Consider the following 27,268-nt stretch of genomic DNA (forward strand, 5'->3'; position numbering starts at 1 on the left):
CACAGATGGGAACGAAACGACCTTGTGTTGAATTAAGACGCCGCTGGCTGATTATTTGTGTGTGAGTGAGCATGTTAGACAGCTGCAAGTCATTCTGTCCCAATTGTTCTTCAGACTCGTCCTGCTCATCTCCTAATTGGTGGTGCAAGCCGTGGAGCACTGGGCAGATTCCCCAGCGAGCCCCACCCGGGCTCGGACAGTCCCTATGGTACAGCATGTGGCTTTGATTTGTGGCTTCCCTGAGGTGTCTCCTTCTATCATCTGTGTGGTTTTGGCACCGAAAGCATTACCGTAATGAGATATTGACCGAGCAAAAAGGATTACTGTCGCTTTAAATCAAACCAAAGTGATTGCGGTCTGCCTGCGAGAGGAAAGTGCAAGCTAAATATGGTCAAAATAAGATAGAAGAGAGAGCTTTTATACCACATGCAGTGATCTGTACCCCCATCACCCTCCTCGTGTCCTGAACTTCCTGTAATTGCTGACCTTGGTTACAGAAAAATCCTGCCAATTCAACAGATGCATCTGGTTATCGGCATTGCCTCTTGTTGCAGGAATTTGTGGTGTGGGATTCCAGATGAGAATGATGAAAACGGTGTCTGGGATTGTGTGCATCAAGCCTCGTGTCTTCATGTTGAAAGTTAATGCATATAGTTGGAAGGAATTTTAGAGACAAAATGTTCAGTCTTAATTACATGTTGTCAAGATGTTTTGATTGAATGGAATGTGTCAATTATTCCCAATTATATCCCAGAGAATAAATGGAATTGGAAAAAATAAAGTGCAAAATGTATAGAAATATAAAATAAATCACTAAAATATTAGGTTAAAATCAATTTTTTTAAAAATCCTTTACAGTAAGTTTTGCATGTTACTGTCTTTGCAAATGACGTTTTTGTTTGTGTAAGAAAAATATCCATATTTATAACTAAGTACAATATCTAGCTTCCGTATTCAACTTTCATTGTTCAGATTGTCAGGAAACGCATAGAAGAAAAAAAGTATCACATGTAAAGTAGTTGCTTTTCCAAAAAAATGTCTGCTCAATGCATAAACGTAAGTTTTGCATGCCAGCACCTTTGTAAACAGTTTAAAACCTCTTGATTTTCCTCTCAGGATTGTCTTCAACAGGGTGACAGATGCATCTGGTTATCTGCGTACCTTCACATTGCCTCTTTTAGCAGGAATTTGCGGTGTGGGATACCAGATGAAAATGTTCGCTGTGATCATCGGCGTCTGGGATTGTGTGCAGCAGGCCTCTGTCTTCATATTGAAGGCTGATGCTTATAGCTGGGAGGCAGTTTCTCAGCATGGAGGCCATTACCACTGTAGAGCTCCATTTGTATGAATGGCAGTTTGTGTGTATATGTGTGTAGCGTCTGTTTGCTCGGTTGTGTACGTCAGAGTGCATGTTTGTAGAGGTCTGTACTAAGTGCCTCAGGCCTGCCAAACGAGTCAGGACTTTTGTAGCCGATTCTGAAATGTGGGGGGAAAATGAAATGTGAATGTTCCTTGAAATGGAGCAGCGTAATGAACTCAAGACTGTTCCCATATTCAGCACTGCTCTGGCGTTTCTCCATGTATCCCACAATGCCTATTCATTTGAGTCCCTAACCATTGCGTTCTTTCACTCTCTAGCACACTTTCAATCTGACTTTTTTTCCTCTGTTCGTCATTTTCCCTCTGTTTTTCCAATTCTCAATACAATCAATCGCAGGCGTTCGTGATAACTTGGTTTTGACCCATGACTCTGTTGTATACGTTTGCCCGAGCAGAGTAGATGCTTGGAGTGGTGTGATTTCACTCTTGACTGGCGAGACATAGATCTGCGCCGTGTCATCATGGGAGCAGACTGTATATGAGTCACGTCCCTGAGACGGACAGCTTGGGTTGCCCTCAGTTACCGCAGTCCGAGTATTCATGATGTTTATACCTCATGCTGTCAACTGACTGCAACTTGCTTTCTTAGAACTACCTGCTGCTACACTTGCTTGTTATTAAGGGTAAGTTTCAGTGTGTACTATATTTGAACAAAGCTCGTTGAATAAAATGTCACGTCAGAGTTTTAAAAATATAATTTGATATTGGACCTTACCTGACATTCTGCAAAAAAATCTGTATCAATCAAAAGTTTGGCAGTGTTTCTATGTAGCGATTTGTTGAATGTTCTAAAATATTCAAAAAATATTTTTCACCCAGGATTCTCTGCAGCAGAAGGACGAACGCATCGAGGAGCTGGAGGAGGCCTTGCGTGAGAGTGTGCAGATCACGGCTGAGAGAGAAATGGTGCTGGCCCAAGAGGAGTCTGCTCGTACAAACGCTGAGAAACAGGTGAGAAGCAGATGAAGCCCAAAGGATTTTAATATGCCCGTAATCTCTCTCTATCTTTAATACCTTGTGAGTCCAAATAAAAGTGGTATATTAGGTATAAAAGTTATTTTATTTTTATTTTATTTCTTTCTTTCATTTTATCATATTTTTTTCCATTTCATTAATCATTTATGTATTTATTGTATTTTATATCTTATTTTATTTTATTTTTTTACTATCCATTACCTTTACTTCAGCTCACGCCCCAGGAGATGTTTGACAACATTTTGGATAGTTATTTTGCACCCTTCCAGCCAGCTGGCAACAAGATTAGGCTTGGAGCAGCCAGCTTTGGCAGTATTGAGACTTCAGCTATCATAGTCCTTAGCTTTTCAAGTGTGATAAACAGTCATGTTTCCTGGTAACATTATCCAATAATGTTTCTAAAAAGCTCCTGTGTGCTTTTACAACGAGGAATCTGTGTTACATGAAACAAAATGTGTGCAATAACTTCAGTGTGATGCTAGCCAAATCCTACGGCCACCTTTCCATTGTGGAAATGTCCACTTCCACTTCCTCCCAGTTAAACATCCTGTCCAGTGTTTGCACAGAACTGTATGCACATCCACGCAAGGCTAGCATCTCCCAGGCTGGGTTGTAATGGCTTTTGGTTGGCGAACGCATCGCTCCTGCTAAAAAGCCTCCTTTACATGGCTCAGGAATCAGTAAAAAGGCGGCCTGTCACTGCACATCACCACACCAGCACGTAGAGTCACGCCAACCATCCAGATCCATGCCAGCTCTGCATGGCCATGCCAGTGGTGAACATTCATGTGGCATGCATGGGTTAAATGTTTGTGTCTACAGTCAGTCTTCATTTAGAACATAAATAAGCTTTGTGTGGCCTGCATGAGGACTGCTAACTTTGGTCCGTTTCAGTTCAGCCTCATAGAAGGTGCACACATGAGGAACATCTCGTGTGTGAAGAGCATATGCTGGTGTTTCTTTCTTAGCGTTTTTAAGCAGGTTGGGACTTTAAGAGGTAGAGGTTTGAAAGATCTGGGCAAATATGGCCTCTACCTGGGTCCGCTTAAAGGGATTGTTCACCCAAAAAGAAAATGAGAATTTTCTCCCCCCCATGGTGTTCCAAACCCATAATACTTTGGGTAATCTTGGAAACACAAATTAAGATATTTAATATTTAATGAAACCTGAGAGTTTTCTGCCCCTCCATTTAAAATAGGTAACCAAAACTTCCTGAGATCCAAAAAGGCCATAAAGGAATTATTTTCCTTTCATATGAATCCATATGTAACACACTAAAACAAACCTCATTGGATCTTGTGCATCACACACAAAATTAAATCTGTTCATTATAGAACGCTATTGCGTCTATTCAAAAGACTTGGATTGAACCATAGCCTAATAATCTAGACGCATCCTAGTGGCAGCAAATTTATTTTGCGCGAGTGTGGTCTAGCAACTCTCTGTAGACCTATTAACTGGAAAAAACAAACTCTGGTCAGGCCAATCACATTGTGCATAGAGTCGGTGGGCGGGCTTAACACGATGATGGCAGAGTTGTGGAGGTTTCCGCATGCTTCTTGTAAACAAAGAAGCTGGCGAACGGCGGTCTTTTGAAACGGCTTTGGCCACAACTCTGGAAGACTTGTCAAGCATTTCTTTGAGAAAAGACCGGCACTGAAATCATTCTTAAGAAGGGAAGATGTGTTCAGAGTTTTGCTGGCTGGATACCCTGAAAGTTTAATCTATCATCTAGCTCCGCTTCATGTTGCTCTGGTTGGTTGTAGCACTATCCAATTACTTGCAGAGGGAATTTGAAAGACAACTGTGTATCCCACCCCTCGGATTGAGCCCTGTCAATGGTGAGTTCCCAGAGCCAACATCTTGATGTGGGTCTGGCATGTCAGGTTAATTGAACCACTCAGTTCATATACAGTAGATTTGTTTTACAATCCACATATTACCTTTTTGGATCTTCTAAGTTTTGGTAACCTAGAATTTCCATGGAGCAACAGAAACATCTCAAGTTTAATTAAAAATAATTTTTAATTCATAAATTGTATTTTGAAGTGTAACCAAAGTCTTCTGGGTTTGGTACAGCTTGATGGTGAGTAAATGATGCAATTTTTGTATTATTATATTTGGGTGAAATATCAGTGAACTTGAAACTTTTTTTTTTTATCAATTAAACTCTCTAAATTGAGAATATGTGTCCTGGACTTGACAAATAAACTGCAAATAAATTGGTATTTTATGATTGGAAGGTGCTTGAATGTCTTTCCCAGGTCGTTCTGGCCCAATTTAACCTGTTTGTTAAGGCATCAACTCCACAGTCCAGCTGTCTTTAGAGCCCTGGAGATAGCATCAAACTCCTATAACCTTCTCCGAATGAGTCCTCTATGACTCGGACAGCACCAGCAGCCAGTCAGGCTTTGAAACGGAGCGCAAAGCAGCTGCCAAAATCTTGCTTCCCCTGTACCTGGATCCCTGAACTTTTCCCTCTCCTTTCTCCTTCTCTGTCCATCTAACTTGGCTCAACTGAGAAATTCATTTTTAAACCCTTAATGGTTTGTTGTACCTTCTGTGGATCCTGGCGCCTTGCCGTTTCCTTCCTATTCGTTCTATTTTCTAGAGATTTCGCATGGCTGGCTGAGCGTCGTCCCAGTGCGCGATGCAGTCTCGGGAACGTATCGTGGCCTAGAGTTTCTTCTCTGCCGGGTGGACCTCCGCTCCAATCCCCCAGAGGTTAATTAGAGCCGGGGGCTGAGGCAGGAGCCAACGCTGCTGCTAAGCCTGGCCGTCCCCTCATTTGGGCACGGAGAGAAGAGGAAATGGGGACAGTACAAGTGCCACCCTCCGGAGCCAGTCTCCACGCTCATTACCGACGTCCCAGCCGCATCAAGTCTCGCTGCATGCACTCAGGATATCGCCATTATATGTTCCTCCCCACCCTGGCACCTGTTATATAAGAATGAACTCATATTCCGGGTTACATATTTTAGGAGTTATGAGCTACATGATTGGGGAGAAAAATGGATGGCAGCTTGCCTTGCTGGCAATTGGCAGACATGGTTTTAAATGCGTAATTTGTGGTCCTGCATTAAACCGTGCAAAATCTAATTAGCTTCACACACACGCACGCGTTTTTCGTTACGCACACACACACAGTCTCTCCTCTGGTATTTAATTAACATCCCTGCATTGCTTTACCACACCCTCTGTTGTGCCAATCATATGCAAGCATTCGGCTTTAGCTCTGTGTTCAATTTCCTCCAATAGCTGTTCATCTCGTTGTTCGCATTGTGCAGAGCACATGTTGGACCGAGCGCGGTGCCTTTACAAATCGCTGTCAGTATGCTGGTCTTGAATGTATAGGGACTGGGGTGACTGCTCTTTGTTATGCTGACATAAAAGCGAGCCTCTGGCCAAAAACGAGACCGCTCTCTCTCGTCAAATCATGTGCATCCGTTGAGCTCACTTTAAAGGTCTGTGTGAATGTACACTTGATTTGAGAGCATGGGAGAGCTACAAGTTTTTTTTGCTCTATTCATGCATCTAATGACATTTGGAAATATGAACCCAAACGTATAACTACATATATGTAGTTATTCCCTGTAAGTCCCATTACTTTTAACAAATGTAACATTATTCTTCAATGTTTTTTTTCTATACAGCTTGTGTGCAATAAGCCTTTTAGAGCCATATGATTTATGCTTTATGTGACAAACAAATGTGACAAACCGACTTGAATTGAAGTCCTGAAAACAGAATTTGACGAGGCTCTTGCGTGTCTCGTGAGAGCTGCGGCAGAGAAGAATGAGTAATGGCATGAATCAACATTATTCTTTTGTGTTCCGAAGAAGAATGAAGGTCATAAAGGTTTGAAACAACATGAGTAAACGATTTTTCATTTTGAGGTGAATTATTCCTTTAAGTTTCCCCCCTATTTTCTCACTCCATCTTCCTGTCAGTGATGATATTTCAGGAGTGTGGGCTGCTGTATCAGAGGACCTGGGCGTCAAAACAACGTTATCTCAAGTCTGTTCAGTGTGCTTGTTTAGCAGATGAGCCCGTCTTATTTTAGCTCATGCTTTCATGAGCGTTACTGTCCTGCCAAACCCCCGTCGCAGCAGCTGCTTTAATGAGTCGTGTGCTAGTAAGGGCAAATGTGGTTGCTGAGAGAAAAAGAGGGGCGTTTTCTTCCTACACAGAGTCCTTGGTGTGCAGTGACACCAGTCACTCAGCCCCGGCACGGGATTTACGGCCGGGATGTACGAAAGCGACCAGCCGCTCATGCGGGTCCAGTGAAAACGTTTGCCCAAGACCACATGAAAACACACGTCCAGTCTCCAGACATGATTCAGCAGTGAAATGACATACTTCATAACCTTCCCTGGAGGCAGTGGACCAAAGAAAGCCTCAATCTCTCTGCTCATGTTGACCGGGGATGATGGGATGTCTCGAAACCGCCCTTCCTCTTTCACCACAAGCTTCCCCCTCTCCCGTTGCCGGCCAGACCCAATCCCGTATTGGATCTCTCTTCCGCTCCAAACCTGTTCTTGCTCAGACGATTCACTGTTGTCATGATGGATCCATGGTTACCATTCTCTTTCTCTTTCATTAGCCCTTCTTCCTCTGCTTCCAATTTTCAATTTGCGTGGTTTGTATCAAACTGTTGTTCTGTTTTGCTCTGTTCTGTCTCTGTTTCCTCTTTTACTTTTTCTATAATCCCCCCTTTTCTCTATTTCTTCTCCATCACTCACTGCCTGTGTCGAAGCGCTCTCATGACCTAATGCATGACTCCGGCCGTGCTGGCTTAAAGCGGCTCAAGGTATGGCACAATTGATGTTTTCATTCTTTTACAAGGAATGATTTGAGTTTTGTGCTTTTCATCAGATTCGCTGCATCTCAGTGACCTTTTTTTCTCATTTAGATGGGGGTGTTCGACAAATGTGGCTTTTGGTCCTGATCCAACCCAAACTTTTCCAAATAGGAAGCTTAACCACTGACAGAGTGCAATTTATTGACTGTTCCCTGAAGATGAGCTCTATCAGATCATTATTTTATGTGGAAGGCCTCTCTTACGCTTTCTTTCCATTATATTGGGAAGTCATGCTCATTTGCGTCTGTCTATCAGGATAAGTTATGTTTTGATTTAACTTTTATGTAGTGCGTCCAACACAATTCTGTTTCTGCAGTGGGAAGTTGAGTTTCCCCATTTCATGTAACTTTAAATACTTGTTATATAAACAGTTATACTGGCAGTTAAGGCGTACCTCAAAAATCAATGTTTTGTCATAATTTACTCACTCTTATGTAGTTTTAAATCCATTTTACTGTCTTCCTGTGGAACACCAAAGGAGACGTTTAGGAGAATGTCCAAGCTGCTTTTTTCTATACAATATAATTGGCTGAAGATGGGATTGTCAAGCTAAAAAAAAACACCATAAAAGCATGATATAAGTGGTCTCATATGCTCATATGATGACGTCATATGATAGCTTTATGTGCACTGTAAACCCGAATAAGTTGGCAGAACTCAGAAATTTAAAAAATATATTTTAAGTTAAGAAATGTAAAGTATAATTTAGCAGAACTTTCAGATTTTTATTTTGTACTCATACATTTGAATTGCTCTTAACTTGAAATATTTGAGTAAGCTAATTCACACATTTAAATTAAAATGATCAACTTAAATTTTTTAGTAGTGGAAACTTGGATAGCTTTAACTAGCTAATTCAATAAATGCTACCTTGCTAATTGGTAACAAAATGTTTTGATAGCATTAGCATATCATAGCATTTGCTAAATGATGACGGCAATATAGATCATTTTACATGTTTTCAAATTAAGCTTATGTTACTACTCATGACCACCCAAAAAGCCCAAAATAACAGAAACTTCTAAATTAGCATAAATCGTTAAACACTACTAGATCTCCACCTCAACATTAATCTTTTACATTATATAACACTTTATTTTAGCATTTACTCTCCTCTTTTCAGTGTCATGGCAAGGCACGCTGGAAAAAATAAATCTCAGCCCAGTTCGAGTTAAATTTAAATTTGTCTAAATCAAAATAACAAGTTCATAAAACAAAACAACGATTACTTAAGTCTCTGTAGTTTTGTAAACTAAAAGGAAAAAAGAATTAGAACTAATTTGTTTAATTTGAGTTGGCTCCACTCAAACAGTTAATTATTTTGATCGTTAGGGTTTATAGTGAGACCAAAAATGTATTTTATAATGAGGAATGATGGCAAAATGTAAATTTTTCGGTGAATTGTTTCTAAAAAAAAAAAAAAAAAAAAAAAAAAAAGGTGTAAATGGGCTATTTAGACACGTTAGCTGTCAACACCCTGTCAAATCTCAAGCAGCTAGTCAGATTCACCGACAGTTCTCACTCCGTACTGCAGGAGGCAGCATGATGGCAGAGCCATGGCAGACCGTCAGCTCTCCAAGCAGTCCAGGCCAAAAACAGACATGGAAATTAGTCAAAGAATAAATAGCTCTTACAGCTGCCGCTGCTCTTTCTCAAGTTTGTATTCGAGCCATCGTCAGAAACAGCCTGTATTTTTATGATAAAACTTTAGAGGGAAATAAAACTCCCTCCTCTGCTAATATTCCCAACCAGCTGAGATCCAGACACAAAGCTCAGCACCCAAAACACAGCAAGATCCAAAGACCAGCTTGTTGAAATTGGCTTTATGCTCACCGTTGAGGACAAGGCTGCTCTTTTGGCAGCCGGGGAAGAGAGAGTAGGAAGAGACGGATGAGGAAAAGGGGAGAGAGAGCAGGAGAAAAACAGCACGCTGCTGCATTAAGCACTTTTTATTAGTGTTATGTTTCTGCTCTGAGCATCTGGGGTAGTCTGGATATCTCTCACAGGAGGTGATTAGAAGCTTCTGAGCTCGGCACCGGCCGAAGAGAAGGCCCTGATCTAACGCCCACCCTGATCTCAACACCTCGCAGCGCACATCAATAACAAACCAATATGAAGTCTTGCATTTACAAAAGTAGCACTGTGGTATTGCCATGTTTTTAGAACATGGACCATTGTAATGCCTTTTTTTGGACACGACATGAAACCATGCCTTTGTATTCTTTGAAGTACTATGCAAATGCCATGGGATGTCAATATGGTAATCAGCCAGTACCATGAAATATGTTAAAATATCATGGCATTACCATCTCATACCTCTTAGTTTTTTATAAAGGTCAGCATTTGGTGAGGATGGGTAAAAATGAACAGATTTTTTTGGATGTTGTATAAAAAAAAGTATATTTCAAAATCTTATACTTGGTACTTTAATATAACCTTGGGTTATATTAAAGTACCAAGGTGTTACCATCATGTCTACCAGGGTTTCTCAACCGATTGTTCGCAACCCAAAAGTGGGTTGCAAGACCATTTAGAGTGGGTTGCTGAGTGTGTAGTCAAAGAAACAACAAAAACGTTAAAAGATGTGCATGAAGGCAATTTACTCTTCTTCAAAGACTTTGCTCTTCTGTCACACAGAATGAGTTTTTCTATTCCGTTGCACTACTTTTCCACTGTTCTTCTATGTAAACACGCTTGACGGACACGTTTGACCGTTGCGTTCAAATCTTCTACAGCGTCTCGAGCATGACGTGTTTTGCAATTCATTATCTGCTGTTTGATGAGATTATGTCAGGCTATATGTCACTGTCATTATTCTAACGTAACTTAGTTCATGCCAAACTTGATTTTGCTGTTAAAATTACGAGCATGCAACGTTGTAGTGATAGTATATTATCAGTTAGCAAAATTAGCAAAAAGGTGGTACATTGTGTGCCAGCCAGGAAAGATTTGCATGGAAGTATGATGTTCATTCTGTTTATAAGGATTAATGTCCATGTTTTATAGTTCGTGTTAGTATTGTGTATTTATCATGGTAGTTTCCATAACCTTAACCCAGAATACCAATTCTTTAATTTTGATGACTGTGGTGGATCATACCAACTTACAAACTATATCGTGTTAACAACATTTTATTAGAAACTGCTATATAATATATAATATTACCTTTATAATACTGTTTATTCATCACTATCAGGGAAATTCTTATAATGTATGTCTATGTTAAGTAAAATGCCATATTTGAGAAATACATTTTCTTGGTTCAAATTCCTAAAAATTAGATTTACAGCTTAATGACCATGGGAAACTGTGTGTCCAAATCTCTCATATATACTGTATACAGTACCATGGCACAGTCACAGTACTGCTTAATTTCTCTCATTGGCTATTTTTTGCAAACATTTTGAACATAATATTCCATACTCTTCTCCTTTTACCTAGGTTGAATTGCCCCATAACACCGTTTTCATCCATTTTTCTCCAATTGTTTTTTTACAGCTTTTCTTTGACTGTTTTAATCTTTCAGATTTTTTGTTGATATTTCTTTTTGGTGCATTGCATTTACCTATTTCTGTCTTCTTTCTCTCTTGTTCTGCTGTCTTGTAAGCGCAAAAAGGCAAGTATACTGCGCTCTGCTTTATTCTTTGCTCATGTCCACGCGCCTTCCCTCATCTGATGAGGCATCTGTTCCAGCCCCTCTGACCCCACTTCAGTCTTTATCCCCCCCCCCTTTCCTGTTCTTTTATCACTCTTCTCCTTGATCACTGACAGATCCTCTTCCTTTCCCCAAGGCCTGTTTCTGACACCGGTTTTGAGCAGCCAGCCTTAAATTAAAACAAAAAAGGAGAAAATCACTGTTATCAATTCCATTGACGGTACGTCACAACTGATGTGAGCAATTACTCCAAGTCGTAAAAACACTTGCAGAGGCTGAAGCCGGACTGTGAAGATCAGTTAAAGGACGTGCATCTTGAATGCTTTGATCTGAACTCCTCTTGCCTTACTGGTTCACATTCCCAGTGTGAGAAAGGAAGTGGTGTTATCATCACCCAGTGAAGTGCTCAATTTTTCACACCCGAGGTGTCATAATTCACTGCAGCGTTTTTTTTACGACTTGACTAACATCTGAGGTTAGTTTGAACTCCCCTGAGAAAACAAGCGCTGCATGCCACCTTGTTCTTTCGTACACGCGCACCATCCATTCCTCCATCAGAGAAGGAAACACCACGAGCAAGTCTTTACTGAAAACAGCGTTTGCATTGCTTTTAATATTTCGGATTTTCTTTTAGTTCATTTTCAGCCAACTAATGAATGGGACATGAAAAGAAATTCCGGTTCCAATTCCATGAAATAGTTCTGGTTCCATAATTCCATTAATAATTATTTTAGCACTTGTGACAAAACACCTTAATTGCGCCAAAACATTTACTAATCCAGTTTATTTTTTCTTTCAATCTCTGCTCCATAAACCCCCAAGGGCTACTGGGGTAAAACAGATTTAGAAAATAATTTTTCATGTTTATTTTCAGATGCACTGTGCAACTAAAATGGGACTGAATTTAAAATGTTTCCCTCATACTGCGTACACAGTGTATAATGTTTATTTATAATGTATAATGTTTAAATACATACTGTATATACCATATAGTGTTTGACTTCTGTACGTTGTCTTTATAATGCTTTATAATTTTTTCACAGACAGCATAAATGTCTGTATAATAGAATATATATATATATATATATATATATATATATATATATATATATATATATATATATATATATATATATATATATATATATATATATATATATATATATATATATATATATATATATATATATATATATATATATATATATATATATATATATATATATATATATATATATATATATATATATATATATATATATATATATATATATATATATATTTTTTTTTTTTTTTTTTTTTTTTTTTTTTTTTTTTTTTTTTTTTTTTTTTTTTTTATGTTTTATGAAGGGGATAATATTTAGGGGCTCCATGGTATTTAAAAGTTTGAATACCAAAAAAAAAAAATCAAGCAATAATAATTTTAGCTTTTTATTTGTTTACTTTTATTTATTTATTTTTTGGAACTGTGTATTCAATAGCATTACAGTGTTTTCAGAAAACACTGTGTATAAGTATGGTGTTTTATCAACATAGAAGAAAGGTGGACACAGAACTGAACATAATGAAAATCATTTGGTTTCTTTTTTTATGGATCCGCTTCCGAGTAAGAACCAATTCCTGATTCCACACTATAGGGTGGCTTTCCCATCAGTCTGCCAATCCTTTAGTCAGACCTTTAAAATCTGTTAATTATGTTCTAATGAATGACTTAACTCAATGGCTTTACGAATTTGGCACCAGACTGAGCTTACTAAATACTTTTACAGTAAAACTAACCAAGCACACTGTAAATTCATTCGAATCCATTTGTTCCAGATGATGTTTGGTCACCGAGGATGGAGTCAGTTCAGATATCTCCCCTCCAGGCACGGTGACACAATATCGCCTCTCATACATCCTGGACTGATTAGTTAACAGCTCCGCTGTGTGTACGTGTGGTTGCACAACAGTGGGAGATTGTCGAGATTTTTGTGTGCTGTTGAATAAAAATTGCACGAAGTTCTCAGGGATCTGTCTTTGCCCCCCTCACCTCTCATTGGCTGCTCTGTTTTAACGCACAGACCTGTTGCCCCGCCCTCACCACAGGTTTGCCACTGGCAGTGAAACTGATGCTGCCAGTGTTTAAATATTTCTTTCTGCTCATACTAGGGGGCCTGAGGCAGGCAGTCTCGATTCCCTCTCACTTTGTCTCCAGAGAGAGTTTTCTTTCTTCTTGTATCTGTGAAAAATATTACTGTCTTTTATGTCCACTCAGACTCTCGCCAGTTTTATTCTTCTAAGATGTGACCTGTGCTCTGCGTTTGAGGTAAAAAGAACACTCGCCTGGTCTGTCTCTACGTGAATAATGATTTCCTCTTCCTTATTTTTTAATTTGACATGCATTACATTTTAACATAAGCCATTCCGGTGAGCCCTCACTTACCTGATCTTGTCAGGTGGAATTTGCCGGTGGATTTCACGTGCCCAGGGGAGGCACCATCATCCTCTGGTTTAGTCATGACCCATTTGTTGCTGTTCAGTATCAACCCTCTGCGACTTTGGTATGGTATGAGATGATGAACTAGAGCATAGGAGAGTGAGACTGGAAAGCAGACAGCAGTAAATTTGGCAGGGCAGGTTTTGGTAGCTTGTTCACTAGGCTTGGCTCGGGTGTAGTACATTAGGCAGATGACTTATGATGACAGCTGGATTGAGCTCTCTCACAGACCCCGCAGTACCTCCAGCCACCAGAGGGCAGCACTGCTGCAAGCACATGCACTTTTAATGTGTCTTTTACCAAAAGGGTTTAATTTTACAGCTAAATCTTGCTTTTGTTTCTGCTTATTGCCCCCAAATGATCTGTTGGAAAACATCTCCAGTGCTCACAAAATATAGAATGGGCAGTATTGGGTGGCAGTGCTATGAAACTGTCAGTGAATGTTTTAGTAATGAAAGCCAAGTATTGTAACCCATACTCAGAATTTATCCTCTGCGTTTAACCCATTCAAGTTAGTGTACACACAGTGAGTAGTGAACACACACACACTCACTTTAGCACCCGGGGAGCGATTGGGGTTTAGGTGCCTTTCTCAAGGGCACCTTTGTCATTTCCTGCTGGCATTGAGAATCAAATCCGCATCCTTTGGGTTACCATTCTTCCACGACTGCCCCCATTATGAATGGATTAAAGGAATAGTTGATGAAAATAAAACGTTATGTCATTCCAATCCTCCATGATTTGCTTTCTTTTGGGGTAAACCGAATTGTTGATGTAAAATTAATTTTCTGATATAATGATGAAGTTATTGAGGATAGGCGCCGTTAAAAAAGCACCATCATAGTATGATAAAAGTGGTGCAATTGGACTTGTGTGCTATTTTCAAGTCTTAAGAAGGTATACAACCTCAATTGAAGTAATTCCCAAACCACAGCCAAATTGGTTGCCCACTGAAGCTAAGTAGTGTTGAGCCTGGTTATTAACTGGATGGGAGACCTCCTGGGACATTTAGGTTTCTGATGGAAGAGATGTTAGTGAGGCCAGCAGGGGGCGCTCACCCTGTGGTCTGTGTGGGTCACAAAGCCCCAGTATAGTGATGAAGACACTATACTAATAACAAGCGCTGTCCTTCAGATGAAACTTTAAACCAAGGTCCTAACTCCCTGTGCTCATTAGAAAGCCCATGGTACCCCTCATAATAGGGGTGTAACCCCAGTGTCCTGGCCAAATTCCCTTCATCGGCCCTTATCAATCAAGGCTGTCTTACTGTGGGTGCTGCACACCTTATAGAGGTGGTTAAGACCTCTTATAGCATTTGTGATGTGCTATATAAATGCCTCATTCATTTATTCATTCATTCATTCATAATTATTCACAGAAAATCTCAACATCTGCTCTGGCACTCCTTGGCATCTTCAGGACTGATGTCTAATTTGCTAATGAATCACTTGTTTGAGTCAGTTCTTTTCGATGAATCGACTGATCCTGTTGACAAAACTGATCTGAATGATCCATTCATGAATCAGACTGATCTGGTTCTTAAGTTCAACTCGCTTTCCTTTCCCTTCATTAGTCCACTAATATAGTCCACTTGAAGGAGTGAATGAAAACGAGTGAGTGAATTTGGACACTGAGTGTGCTGGAAGAGTTGGCGCTTTTGTATAGTTGTGCTTGCTGTTTAATACAAATCTGAATCTTGGCTAACTGGCAGCTCCAATAGTAATGAAAAAATTTATTTTGAACTCTGTCATGGAACCTAGCATGTAGAAACTATATGAATTTAATCAATTCAAAATGAAATACCTGTATGATATTACACTGTAGTCACATTGGAGCAGCGGATTGGAAAATGGATAGATGATTCATCTGTGGGTGCAATCTTCCGGTTAGATACAGGAGTGCATTGTGGGAGTGATCGAGTGCACTCGATAACGTCCGCCATGATTTCGGACACCACTACAAATGGCGGTGCCCTGTTTAAGGGTATAGGGGGCGATTTCAGCCACAGCCACTGACCTCACTGTCTTCATACCAATTTGTGTATAAATCACTCTATTGAGTCAGATCTTTTCAGTGAATTAGTTAATCCTGGTGACAGAATTGATTCGTTCATGAGTCAGGCTGTTCTGGTTCTCGCTCCCTTCCCTGTATTGGCCTCAATACGCTGGAGGGAAAGACTATCAGTGAATAATGACTTATTTTTTTAATGACACTCATTATAGTGAACGAGTCATATCAACTACAGCATTTTGATTGTTTGTGAATCTTAAAAAGGATTTTTAGTGAACTATTTTTGGATTTGATTCCACATAGAAGTGTCTGTAGTATGGATGGAACAAAAGCTGATGAAACACAGAGCAGGGAAGGATGGATAAACAGACGATGGAGACTGCACAGATCGCCGCCCGAGGCCTACGCAGTTTCCTGCGAGAACAGAGATTTCAGAGAGTCCCGGGGTGAACCGCAAGCGGTCGATGAGGCTGTGAGAACCACTTTCAGCCAAGTCGCTAAACCTTGCCTTCCATGGAATACATAAACCTGCCACACCGTTTGATTTATCCTCCTCATTCACTCGCTCCTGTTACTCCGAGTTATAAACATTGTGTGGAAACGGAGGGAGAGGAGGAAAGAAAAATCACAGTCAGAAACGGAGAACATCCACCTTTTCAAAAACAAAACGGAGTGAAATAATTCTAGGGATGTGATGTATGACAAACCTCATCATGAAGTTATGTAGTTAATATATCTGGAGTAACACACTCTCAAACTGGAATTCCAGTCTTGTGTTAATCATTTTTTCTTATTTTATTTCACCTGCTCTCCTTGAATCTATTACATGAATCTCTTTACTGTTTTTTGCATTGTTTTCCCCCATGGTTTTAATCTCTTTTTGGACGCTCATTTTGTCCATCAGTTTCACAAATCCATTCGTGTCCCCATGCGCTTCGCTCTTGGCCTGCTGTGTGTTCACTCAACATATTTGTTTGTGTTCTGTCTTATCTGACGTTTCTGTGGGATTATGTTTTAGTCCTTCTGTTTGTCTGTTGTTGTGTTATTGTTCATCAGCACAAACATGTTTATTTGTTTGCCCGGGCAGATGGCGGAGCTGTTGGCTGCCATGGAAAAGGTGAAGCAAGAGTTGGAGTCCATGAAGGCCAAGCTGTCGTCCACCCAGCAGTCCTTGGCGGAGAAGGAGGCCCACCTGACCACGCTGAGGGCCGAGCGCAGAAAGCACCTGGAGGAGGTGCTGGAAATGAAGTAAGACCATTACGCCTGTCCTTCACTCCTTATGGCCTGATGCAGCGATATGTTGCTGTACGGCTCGTTGTTGCTTGCTTTAAAGGGATATATTATGATAAACAAGATTTTTTGCTTCGATTTTTTGATAAGTGTATGTAGATATATTCCGTCATTACCAACTGCGCCCTATGTTCCCGTGGACATTAACATAACAATAGCTATTTACATATAGAAATCGAAAAAGTACAGTAGCATGTATCTTGTTTAAATCAAATAATTTAAGTTCAACACGATAACTGTTAGAAGGGTTTTTGTGATCGAGGTCAGGGTGTTTCAAACTGGACCCCCAAATATAATGCGTTATTTCATATATCATATGTTTCATTTATATCATATAAGAATGTATCTCATACATCATACAGCATATCTCTTACATCATATCTCATACATCATATATAATATCTCATAAATCATCGCATCTCATACCATATATATCCATATCATATAATACATCATTCTTATATATCGTCATATATCATATCTCATTTGTCATATCTTATTTTATCTGTCATCTTTTTCAGAATGAAATAATGTATATTGCATATATTTTTCCATACACTTGAAATTTCATAATATGCACAGTTAACATTCTTCATCTTTTTTTTTCCTTCCTATGGTTGTTTTTGCCATTTTTCTCTTAACATTTCCTTGGATCCCCTATTGATCCCCTGATCCCAGTTTGAAAATCCTTGTTATATAGGTATAGGTATTGAGGCAGGATTTTTTCCTAATCCACTAGGTCGGCCAAAGGCCTGGAGGGACCGTGTGCTCTTGGGAGGCTGAATGGCTTTTTGAGTGCTTCTTTATTTCAGTCTGTTCCCCATCATCCACTGAGCTTCTACAGACTCATCGTTCCAACAGATCACTTCAGGAGAATCCAAGGACCCCCCTCACTCTCCCTCTGTTCTCCGACCTACAGCATTCACCCCAACTCTCTCTTGTCTTTTCTCATTATCTCTTATAGGATTCTTTGCTGCTCATTTTCTTATCAGTGCCTGTGGTGCTAGAGTGTTTTGAGCACTTCTTGACTCTAGATAGGGGATAAGAGAGGAATAACAGAGGTTGAAGGTCTCCATACCATAACTGAATGAGGATTCAATGAAGGTGGTTCTTCAAGGATCCCTGCTAGAGGTCTAAGCTTAGAGGAGTTACAGAAAAGAGGCCCTCTCACTTTCTAATTGATGTGGCTCCACTCAGATGGGTTTGGGCCCTAAAGATAAAACCTTGACTTCTGCCTTATAGAGTAGGAATACATCATTAAATTTGATGTTCCCAGTGCATTTAAGAGATATAGACATGGTTCTAAGAGGAATGTTGTATAGATAACACATTTTTAGTTGAGATTCATTGAACATTGAATTCAATGTTCTTTATTTATACATTAATGTTAATTTAAAATAAAACATAAAAAGTGAAATATTTTTATTTAGAAATAAAAAGTGTTTACATACATATAATTTTTTCTTTGTTAGTTCATGATATTTAATGAATATTGATTGTTACCAAAAATATTTTTAATTAATAGCATGACGTGCCATGAATTGCATATGTCCATACTTGTTGAGAAACATTGTGACATTATTTGTCTGTCTCTTTTATACTTTATCCACTGTATATTGACCTCACAGGGCTATTGTTTTAGATTTAATATCAAGCGAGTTCAGAATAATGATCGTGGTTGCGGAAAAATGAGTCAGAATAGGAGTTTCAAGGACTCTGTGCTTTCCAGATTGGCGTGGTGATTTGATTGTCAGCCATATTCTCAAAGACATGGATGTGTGTGTGTGTGCTTGACTGATGCTAACGATGGCTTCTGCCAGTAAAATAAGATAAGGAAAAGACTGAGAAATGTTGGGAGTCTGTATCTAGGTCTAATGTCTTTAAATTAATGCTGTGTACTGATTCCCAAAATGATTATTTTGCCCGGTAATATGAAAGAGAAGGCGAGCAGGGCCCCATTGCTTCCAAATTTGGCTGTTAAAACCAGAAGGTCAGCTGAACTGAGACAGAGAGCGTTGTGTATCTCCACCGGGCTCTCGCTAACCACACATTAACAAAAAAAAGTCTTGTGTTTGAGTGAAAATAAGGCTCTAATAGGGATTGAGGAGAGAGAGAGGGGTGGTCTTCGATCTGTTTTGGCGATGAACGGAATGCGGTCGGGGCCGGAGAAAGTTGACTCGTGCTGCTGAAGGGGCCCCGCCGGCTGGCAGCAGACAACCAACTGGACCACTCATTAAAATTTCGAATGAAAAAGCACAAAATAGCAGACGCAGAGGTCACAGACTTTTTATTTATTTATTTCCTCGGGCTGAACTTCCGACCGCACAGTTTAAAGTCAGCAGTGTGGAGACATCGACCCTTTGGGCTGGTTCTCCATCCACGCCATCTAAAAAAAGGCAGAATTACCACTCTTTCTAAACTCTGTTTTTTCCCTACAGTTTGCAAAGGACATTTTTTTTTTCTACTTTTTTGTCAGTTGTATTTGTATGGGTTGTGTTTCTGCCTTTTTTTCCAAAGTTGGAAAATAGTTATCCCAAAAATGGAGAATATCATTCAACATTTTGGGGATTTTATGGCACTAAATTATATTTATGCTGTAATTATAATCGATTCATTCACTTTTTGAGCAAAATTTGAACGCTTTAGAGCACAGACTTAAGTTTGTTCTCTTTTCAGACACATGACAGATTATTGCTAACGTGAAAAAAGTGAATTTAAGAAAAGTTACCGAATTTGATGTTTATTGTTATGAAAATGCACAAAAATACTATTTAAAATGTTAAATGTTAGACTTAAAATTGAGGCTATTTGCATACACAAAAGTGCAAATAAGATTCAACAGTATCAGTGGAGTAAGATTGTCATTTAAATAACGGTTTAATCACAAATTTGCTCTTTCGCATGGACTAATTGGCGCATTGTGTTTGGTTATACGAAATACACAAACAATGGTGTCTGAGCGTATTGACACCTGGAATGTTGCATCTTCACTCCCCATATTTAAATTAGGGCCGGGACTTTAACGCGTTAATTAAGATTAATTAATTACGGGACTTTAACACGTTAATTAAGATTAGTTACGCAAAAAATAAATAGCATAATTTTAACCACACTTATTTTTGCACCGCGGAACGTTTTTCAATGAATGAGTTTCGACGGACTGATTAAAGCTACACTGTGTAACTTTTTTAGTTTATTCTTAGCTAAGAAAACGTATTTCTTTCAAAAATATATGTGCTCATTAATGTATATTTACTTCTTTCAAGTAATAAAGTATTCTCGTAAGTTTATAATATACCATTGAAAATACATACGGGTGAGGGGTTCGAATGCCGGTCGCCATGTTGCTCCTCCAGCTTGAAAGTACAGTAGCCAAAGAGGGACATACCCGTAAATTCAAGCTTCACCTTTCGCGTTTTAACACTTGATGAGTGTCATGGACGAGGTCGAACTGGAAGCCATGTTAATCTTGGACTAAATCGGCCACCGTAAGAGTTAAAATGAAATCGGAATTGAGAGGAACAGAAAATAATATTCACTGGATTGTTATATACCTTTACACCGCTAGATGGGGGAAAATATCACACAGTGTAGCTTTAAACTGGAACACCAACTAGCGTTCACGAGTCAACGACAACAACAAACCATAGTGAACATGAACGAAGAAGCTGATGAGACCGCTTTTCTTGCCCCGTGGATGGGAAATTTTGTTTTAAAAAAATGAAAAGATGGAAGCGTCGACAATAGCATGGTGCATGGTTGTGTGATAACTATACAACCAGGAATTTGCGTATCACCGCAGCACATCGAGCCTCAAATATCACAAATATGCTTTTGCTACACTTAATGGCAAACATTACACTGGTCTGCTGGACTGAAATAAATAAACAATATTTTGTTGATTAAGCTTATGTATTCAGTCATTATTCAATGGTATACTAAAAATCCATGTGAAAAATTACTTCTCACTGTTCTCAGGTCAAATATTTATATGCAATTAAAATGCCATTATTTTCGATTAATTAATTACAAAGCCTCTAATTAATTAGATTTTTTTTTTTTTATCGAGTCCCGGCCCTAATTTAAATATATGTAAGTGCAAATTAGAGATTTATATCAACTATAAAATGTACAGCTTGCTCAACTTTTAGCTCGCTAATCAAGACGTTAAAGCTATCGTGAACCACCGAGGCAACTGAAGACCACAGTGAGGTCATTATTCAGATTAAACTCACTGAATGTAACCAGCAGTGAGAAAAGACCATTATGAGGTCATCGCTCAATTAAAATCCAAATGGACTGTCAATAGGGTTCTTTGATAATGCATAAAGGTGGATTCAAGCTGTGTTGGCGCCAAGGTTTATGAATGTAACTGTGATGTACGCAGTGTGGTACTTACATTCAGGCTTGTTTTTTGGAATGAGCTGAGGATTTAGAGCGATGGGTTGAGGCGGTAATGAGATCTCCAGCAAACCACCCCATCCTTACGTTTCCTCTCCATTTAGCACAGTTTAAATGCCCCCGTACCGCTGGATATGAGATGTGGTGATACCCCAGTGATCTTCCATTTGATGTGGTTTCCTTCTCTCATTCACTCTTACTTCCACCAGCTCACGTTCTCAGCTCGGTAAAGTGCGACCGCAAAGCAGACATCAGTCGTCTCCCTTTAAGCAAATGTTTAACTTTCTTTCTGCAGTTGTTTGGGAGTGCTGGACATTTTGGAGCGCCCGCTTGAGAGGTGGATGATGATGGAGAGGTTGATCTTGATCAAGAGGCCCTCCTCAGATGTTCGCTCTAAGGCATTAAGCCACTTGTCCGTATTTTATGACTTGAAAAGAGCTGTCACCACCTTTATGGCTCTTAGCTTGCATCTTGCTATGAAACACAAGCTCTTGCTTAGTTTTGCAAAGTTCTGGTCCACACAATTAGATCCGTTCACTTAGACAGGAAGAACCCATCTATCGTTCTGTCTATCTATCATTCTGTCTATCATTCTATCATCTTATCTATCAGTCTATTTGTCATTCCTCAAAATTGTCTTTCTTTTTTCTTTTAAAGCCACCATTCTAGTTAAAAAATGCAATTACATTTCTTTAAAATTCAATGTATTATCATTTTACTTCCTTATAACTGAATTCAAGTTGGTTGATTGCTTAATTCAAATTTAGGAATTTAACAGGAATTTAAAAGGTGAACTTTCAATCAGAATTGTGAACAGCACTGCCTTTTTAGAGTGGTTTTATCTGAAATATATTATACTACAATAATAGACTGTGCAGAAAAGTGGTTTCAACTTAAATAACAATGTAGTATGTGTTATTTTTGCACAGATATAACACAAGTAAAACAAGGCAGAGTATTAAAGGTGCCCTAGAATGAGTTGAAACAATATGTTAAATTGTTCTCTGATATCTACATAGAGGGTATGTGGCTTTTTAAGGGTAAAAATTGTCCAGATACAGTTTTACAGGTCTATTTACAACCCTAGAAATTGTGCCTAGGATGTAATGCTCTGTTTTTGCCTTATTTGGAAGAGTCATTAATATTAAAATTAGAGCTCTGCTCTGATTGGCTTATTTCAGCAACTCACAACTCACAGCAGTTCAGTTGTTCAGCAAAGCGGCTCGTGAGTCCTGACAGAACACAGACCGACTGAATGACACTTTAAGCAGAACATCTCAAATGGAGATTGATAAAATGCATCTTACTTATTTATTGGTGTTTTCAGATCACCCGTGCGCGAGAGAGAGAGCTCGTGTGCATATGGTTGCCAGATTGTACATGTTTAGGTAAAACAATGGATAGTATATATATGTTCTTTTCACAGAAAAGCTCGGTTTGGGGATTTTAAATGACTGAAATCTGGCAACCGCACAAACTCTTCATTTTCTCAGACAAAACCAAAACCAGTGATTTTAGACTCGTCTTTTTTCGTCAACGAAATTGCATGTTTATATAACGTTAGTCACAATTTAGGCTACGCAGTGACTGTGACTTACTCTGAAATACAAGCATGCAAAAACAATACTTAAGTTATAAGAAATATAAATATATATATTTGTACAAAATGAATAAACTTGTCAAATGACTACCGTTTTAACTTATATGATGGAAAAGGTGGCGTTTACTAGAAGGATCGAGTAAACGATCTGTAAGCAACGTATCTACGGTTGCATTTTGTAAAATAATATTAACCTTTGTCATTAGACACACTATTTAGTTTTGTATGGTACTTGGTGTTTCCTGTTGTTACTGTACTAGCATCTTGCGTTATCTAGACAATTTTGTTTCTCTAAGAAACTTTCAATTTAATCATACTGTTTAAACAGTCAATAAGTGGATAAAACGTACATATAAATGATTCCCAGCGGTTGCGTCACTGGTGGCCTTATGTTGAGAATCACTTAATTTTCTGTGGTGTTTTTCATTCACAAGATTTATGAAGGAGGAGGCAATGGTGTTTGAGACTCACAGTATGTGATGTCCATGGACTGAACTCTTATTATTTCACTATGGCAAGGTTAATTCAAGATTTCATTCTACGGCAACTTTAAATTCAAAAATATTTATTAACTGTTTCAGTGTGGTAATCAAAGCCACGTTTCCATCAAAATTACCTGGAACAGTTTTTCCTAGGAACTCTTTTCCCCCAGACCTGTCTGTGTTTTCATCAAGGTCTAAACTACAGTGAAGATTAGGACAATTAGTCCACTGACATAGGACTTTCCTCCAGAAGTTCCCTCTGGATTTCATCCTCCGCATATAAGCTTAACAAAGCCTGAACTTCGTTGTTGGTCCATCTCATTTTTTTTAAAAATAAAATAAAATGTTGCTTGAAGTCAACCAATCAGTATCTTCATCACCCAGGACCCACCCCTAAAAGTTCCTGAACTTTGAAAAAGTTCTAACTCGTGAGTAGGGGAAGTAGTACTTTTTGACGGGGAATTTTTTTACACAGAACTTCATGTAGACCCTGGTCCCTGTGGTCGAAGCATATAGAGTACCACCCCAAAGTCCCTATAGTATTAGGGGAAAGTTCCTGCGGTTGAAATGTGTCTTAAGTGTCTTTTAACTGAAAGCAACTTGCACTGACATATCTTTAAAACAACAACAACAACAACAAAACAAAAAAAAACATTTTGTCTTGAGATTTACACCTGTCATTTTTTTTTCTAAGGCACATTAATAAAAGCTACTAAAATGCCCTTATTGAACTAAGGCCTAATCCAGGCTTAATCTAAGTCCTGTCTGTGAAACCAGTCCTAAATATATTTTGAACTTCCTGCTCCTAGCCTAGAACACTTTTTCTTTTGTGCGCGGTATTTTGCAAAACCTGCAATGGTTTGCCGCTTGCCCTTGCGTAGTAGATCAATATCACTTTAAAAAAAATTCCAGCAGCTCCCCACTCATGTCACGGCTGGAGCTGGATCTCCGGTGGGAGTCCAATTATATGGTTCGAGCGTAAGCACAGGTATGTGAGGCGTGTGTGTTCGAAGGTGTTTAAATTGACACAGGGTGAATGCATCAGCTGCCCACGTAGTCTCTATTTGAAGGGTGGGTGAAGCTTCTAATTGCCCCTGTTAGCACTCTGGTTTCTTGGAGCGGAGCGGACGGGCCGGCTCATTACAGGGGCGAATGCTTTAGAAAACAAACCTGTGTAGGTTCACCATGAAACCCAACCACAATTCGGCCCAAAAATGCTTTATCATCTTCACTCAAGTGATTCACAGCTTGTTGTGTGGCTTAAGGGGATTGTTGTTTGGTTCAGTTAGACGGAACAAAGCAAAATTGATAGATGGGAAAAAAACATTGGCACCTTCTAGAGCTTGACTGGTATGCAGTAAAACAGCGATTAGCATCATCAAAAGAGGATTTCAAGGAAGTTCGAAAGATTTAATTTTTCCCTGTTTTTATTGTTTTAAGATGTCAATCGCCAAGTCCAAATGTTCTTTTCCTTTGTAGATCTGTAATCTGTGAATGCTACCATCTTGCAGTGAACGATGCTTTTGTTAAAACAAAAAATGCCAAGTTCAGTGGGTGGTATGATTTAGTGGCCATAATGGGTGTAATAACACAGCGGACTTAACTCTCCCAGGCAAGCCGATCTTGGCAGCCTTGATGTAACGTTCTTAGGGGTGCTGGGCGGATTTGTCTGTGGTATCTGGGAGGTAAGAGAGAGAGAGAATCTGACATGATCTCTTCTAAGAAGGCTAGAGCAGTCAGGGGCCATGAAGCCCTGGCCTGGAGATCTTAGCGAGCATGTGAATACGGATTATTACAGCATGGAGCCAATGAGGCTGGACGTGTGTGAGAGGCCAAGCGGGCCCTGCAGCGATTAGACTTTAAACAGCGTATAATGGCCTCTGCCCTTCCCGTCTCGACCCCGTCGCTCATGTACCCGAGAGCCATAATCCATCGAAATGTCGGTTAAAGCGCAAAGACGCACGTAACGTCTCTGTAAATGTCAAGGGTGCTTAAAGATAACAGGCAGTGCCGCTGTACCTTGAGACAGATCGCATCCGACGTTGCTCGGCGCTCGGGGGTCTTCTGCTGGATCCATAATCATTAAATCACATAAAAAGTGGCTTAATCTTTTGTTGTTAAACCAATAGTGATAGGACTGTTCTCTTGTCCTGCAATAATTAAAATCGCAACCTCATCACCACTGCAGACTTCATTTTCTATGCTTGCCTCAGTAGAAAGCACATAACACTTAGATGACCCAAAAGATTTGAATTTCGTCATGTTATATCACTCTGGTGTCATTTTAAACCTGTTCTCCTTGTAGTTACAATAAATAGGGACTTAGGGAAGTTTCAAAAAAAGCCCAAAAGCTCCATAAACATGGTCCATATGATTTGTGCTCTGCATTCCAAATCTTCTGAAGTCATACAGTAGATTTGAGGAACAGAAGTTATTTGCTGAAAAACATTTCTGCTGCAGTTCTCTAACAGCATTGTATCAGCATTTATACAAATTTGCGTCATGCTATCACTGCCAGATAAAAACGCTATTCTTCTGGCAGGATCATTTTATTTAGCAAAATATCTCAACATTCACTCATGCGTCTCGGTTGCTCTCAGTCGCCATTATATGTTTTTTCTAAAATGCAAATTCTCTCATGTTTTTGCCACAGGACAGCAATTGCAGCAAATCCAGACTTTGCTGGTCTGCGATATGAATAGGACAAGAACGCAAAGTCCAAAACTTAGAGAAAAAGAACAAAAATGTAGCGTGGACAAGGCCTTAGAGTACTTTGTACCATTATGGTACTACTATGAACATTTTAGGGGTAAGTAAGGTACAAATATGCCCCTTTCACAAGCTGTTGTACCCCTAAATGTAACATTTTGTTGCAATTTCGTTTCTGAACTTTCGTTTTATGAAACCATTTGTCGCTTCTCATAATCAGTTTAAATTAGTTGCGATGCACCAGCTTTATTTTCAAACTGCAAATCAGATTTGAGGGAATATTGACAATTTTCAGTGAATCGCCTTTAAAATTCTGTGTAATCTTTATGCAAAGCTATTTATTCTTGGAATATGTATAAGTTGTACTTGTGCTTTTTGGAGCTTGTCAAAGGCCCCATTCATTTCAGTACTATTGAAAAGAGCATCTAGTACATCCTGCTAACCTTTTCCTTTCGTCTTCAGCAGAAAAAAATAGGCCAAGTGGGTTTGGAACGACATGCGGATGTTTAAACAATGACAGAATTCATTTTTCGTAATCCATGCAAACATAAAATTAGGGTTTGCTCCAAGTAAGATGCAGGGTAAGTTTGAGGTCGATTCATACAGTAGATACACTGCATGTGTACTCAACAGTGTTGTAGACGGCTGCTCAGGAGGCTCTTGTGCCTTAAGTCAGCATTTGGTTTGGCAGGAATAAATCAAGTTGTTCTCTACAGGGAACTCCTGCTGTCTGACTGGGAACCAAGGCTGCACTTAAATCACCAACATCCTCGCGCTAACAGCCATCACTGATTCTCCACCACCGTAGGGATTCCTAAGATGATCTCAGCACCACACCTTAGGACCGTTTTGGAGGTGTGAATTTACACCTCTGTTTACAAATTGTGTTTATTTATTCCAGTTTTTCAGAGCAACATGCAGACATATGCAGTACATATTCTCAGAGGATAATCTGTAATGGATTAGCTATGGTTTATGTGAACTTGTGCGTCAGAGCGTTCAAGGACTTTAACTCATCTAAGTGTTTGGCTTTTCCGCTCTAACCCTGTCGAGATTCTAGCACTGCCCCATAAATCATGCTCCTAAATTGAAAGGGTGAACTGGAAAACTCACAACGACAACTTTGAAGGAAAAAACTGAGGTTAAATGGAGAAAGTGACGCTACAGCATAGCCTCTGCTATCACCAAAAGGGCGGGGTGATAAATGTATTTCTCAAATGCAAACGTTCGAATACTCCTCCGCTTCTGCTCCTCTCGGGCGGCTTGGGAATGCTCAAGGTCGGGACTCAGGGATGCATATCCATAAGTCTTATCAGTGCTGAGGTGATGCGAGGAACTTGTGCTGGCAGCTCCTGTCTGCAAATAAATCATATTGACCAGCTCAGCCGTACTCTCAGAATGGGCACCGGCTGAACCCATCTGCAGT

The 27,268-nt window shown here is 39.4% G+C and overlaps 1 protein-coding gene across 10 annotated transcripts in view; it reads left to right on the top strand.

Annotated features, from left to right (window-relative positions):
• The window catches only part of erc1b (ELKS/RAB6-interacting/CAST family member 1b), a 225,045-nt gene that overhangs the window by 107,621 nt on the left and 90,156 nt on the right, over positions 1 to 27,268 (top strand). For all 10 annotated transcript variants that reach the window (XM_067428496.1, XM_067428498.1, XM_067428488.1 and 7 more), the window contains 2 exons: positions 2,200 to 2,331; positions 16,448 to 16,608. In XM_067428496.1, the coding sequence (XP_067284597.1) occupies positions 2,200 to 2,331; positions 16,448 to 16,608 (293 nt within the window). The remainder of the gene's footprint in view (positions 1 to 2,199; positions 2,332 to 16,447; positions 16,609 to 27,268) is intronic.

This window comes from Pseudorasbora parva, chromosome 20, assembly GCF_024679245.1.
Source record: "Pseudorasbora parva isolate DD20220531a chromosome 20, ASM2467924v1, whole genome shotgun sequence".
NCBI lineage: Eukaryota > Metazoa > Chordata > Actinopteri > Cypriniformes > Gobionidae > Pseudorasbora > Pseudorasbora parva.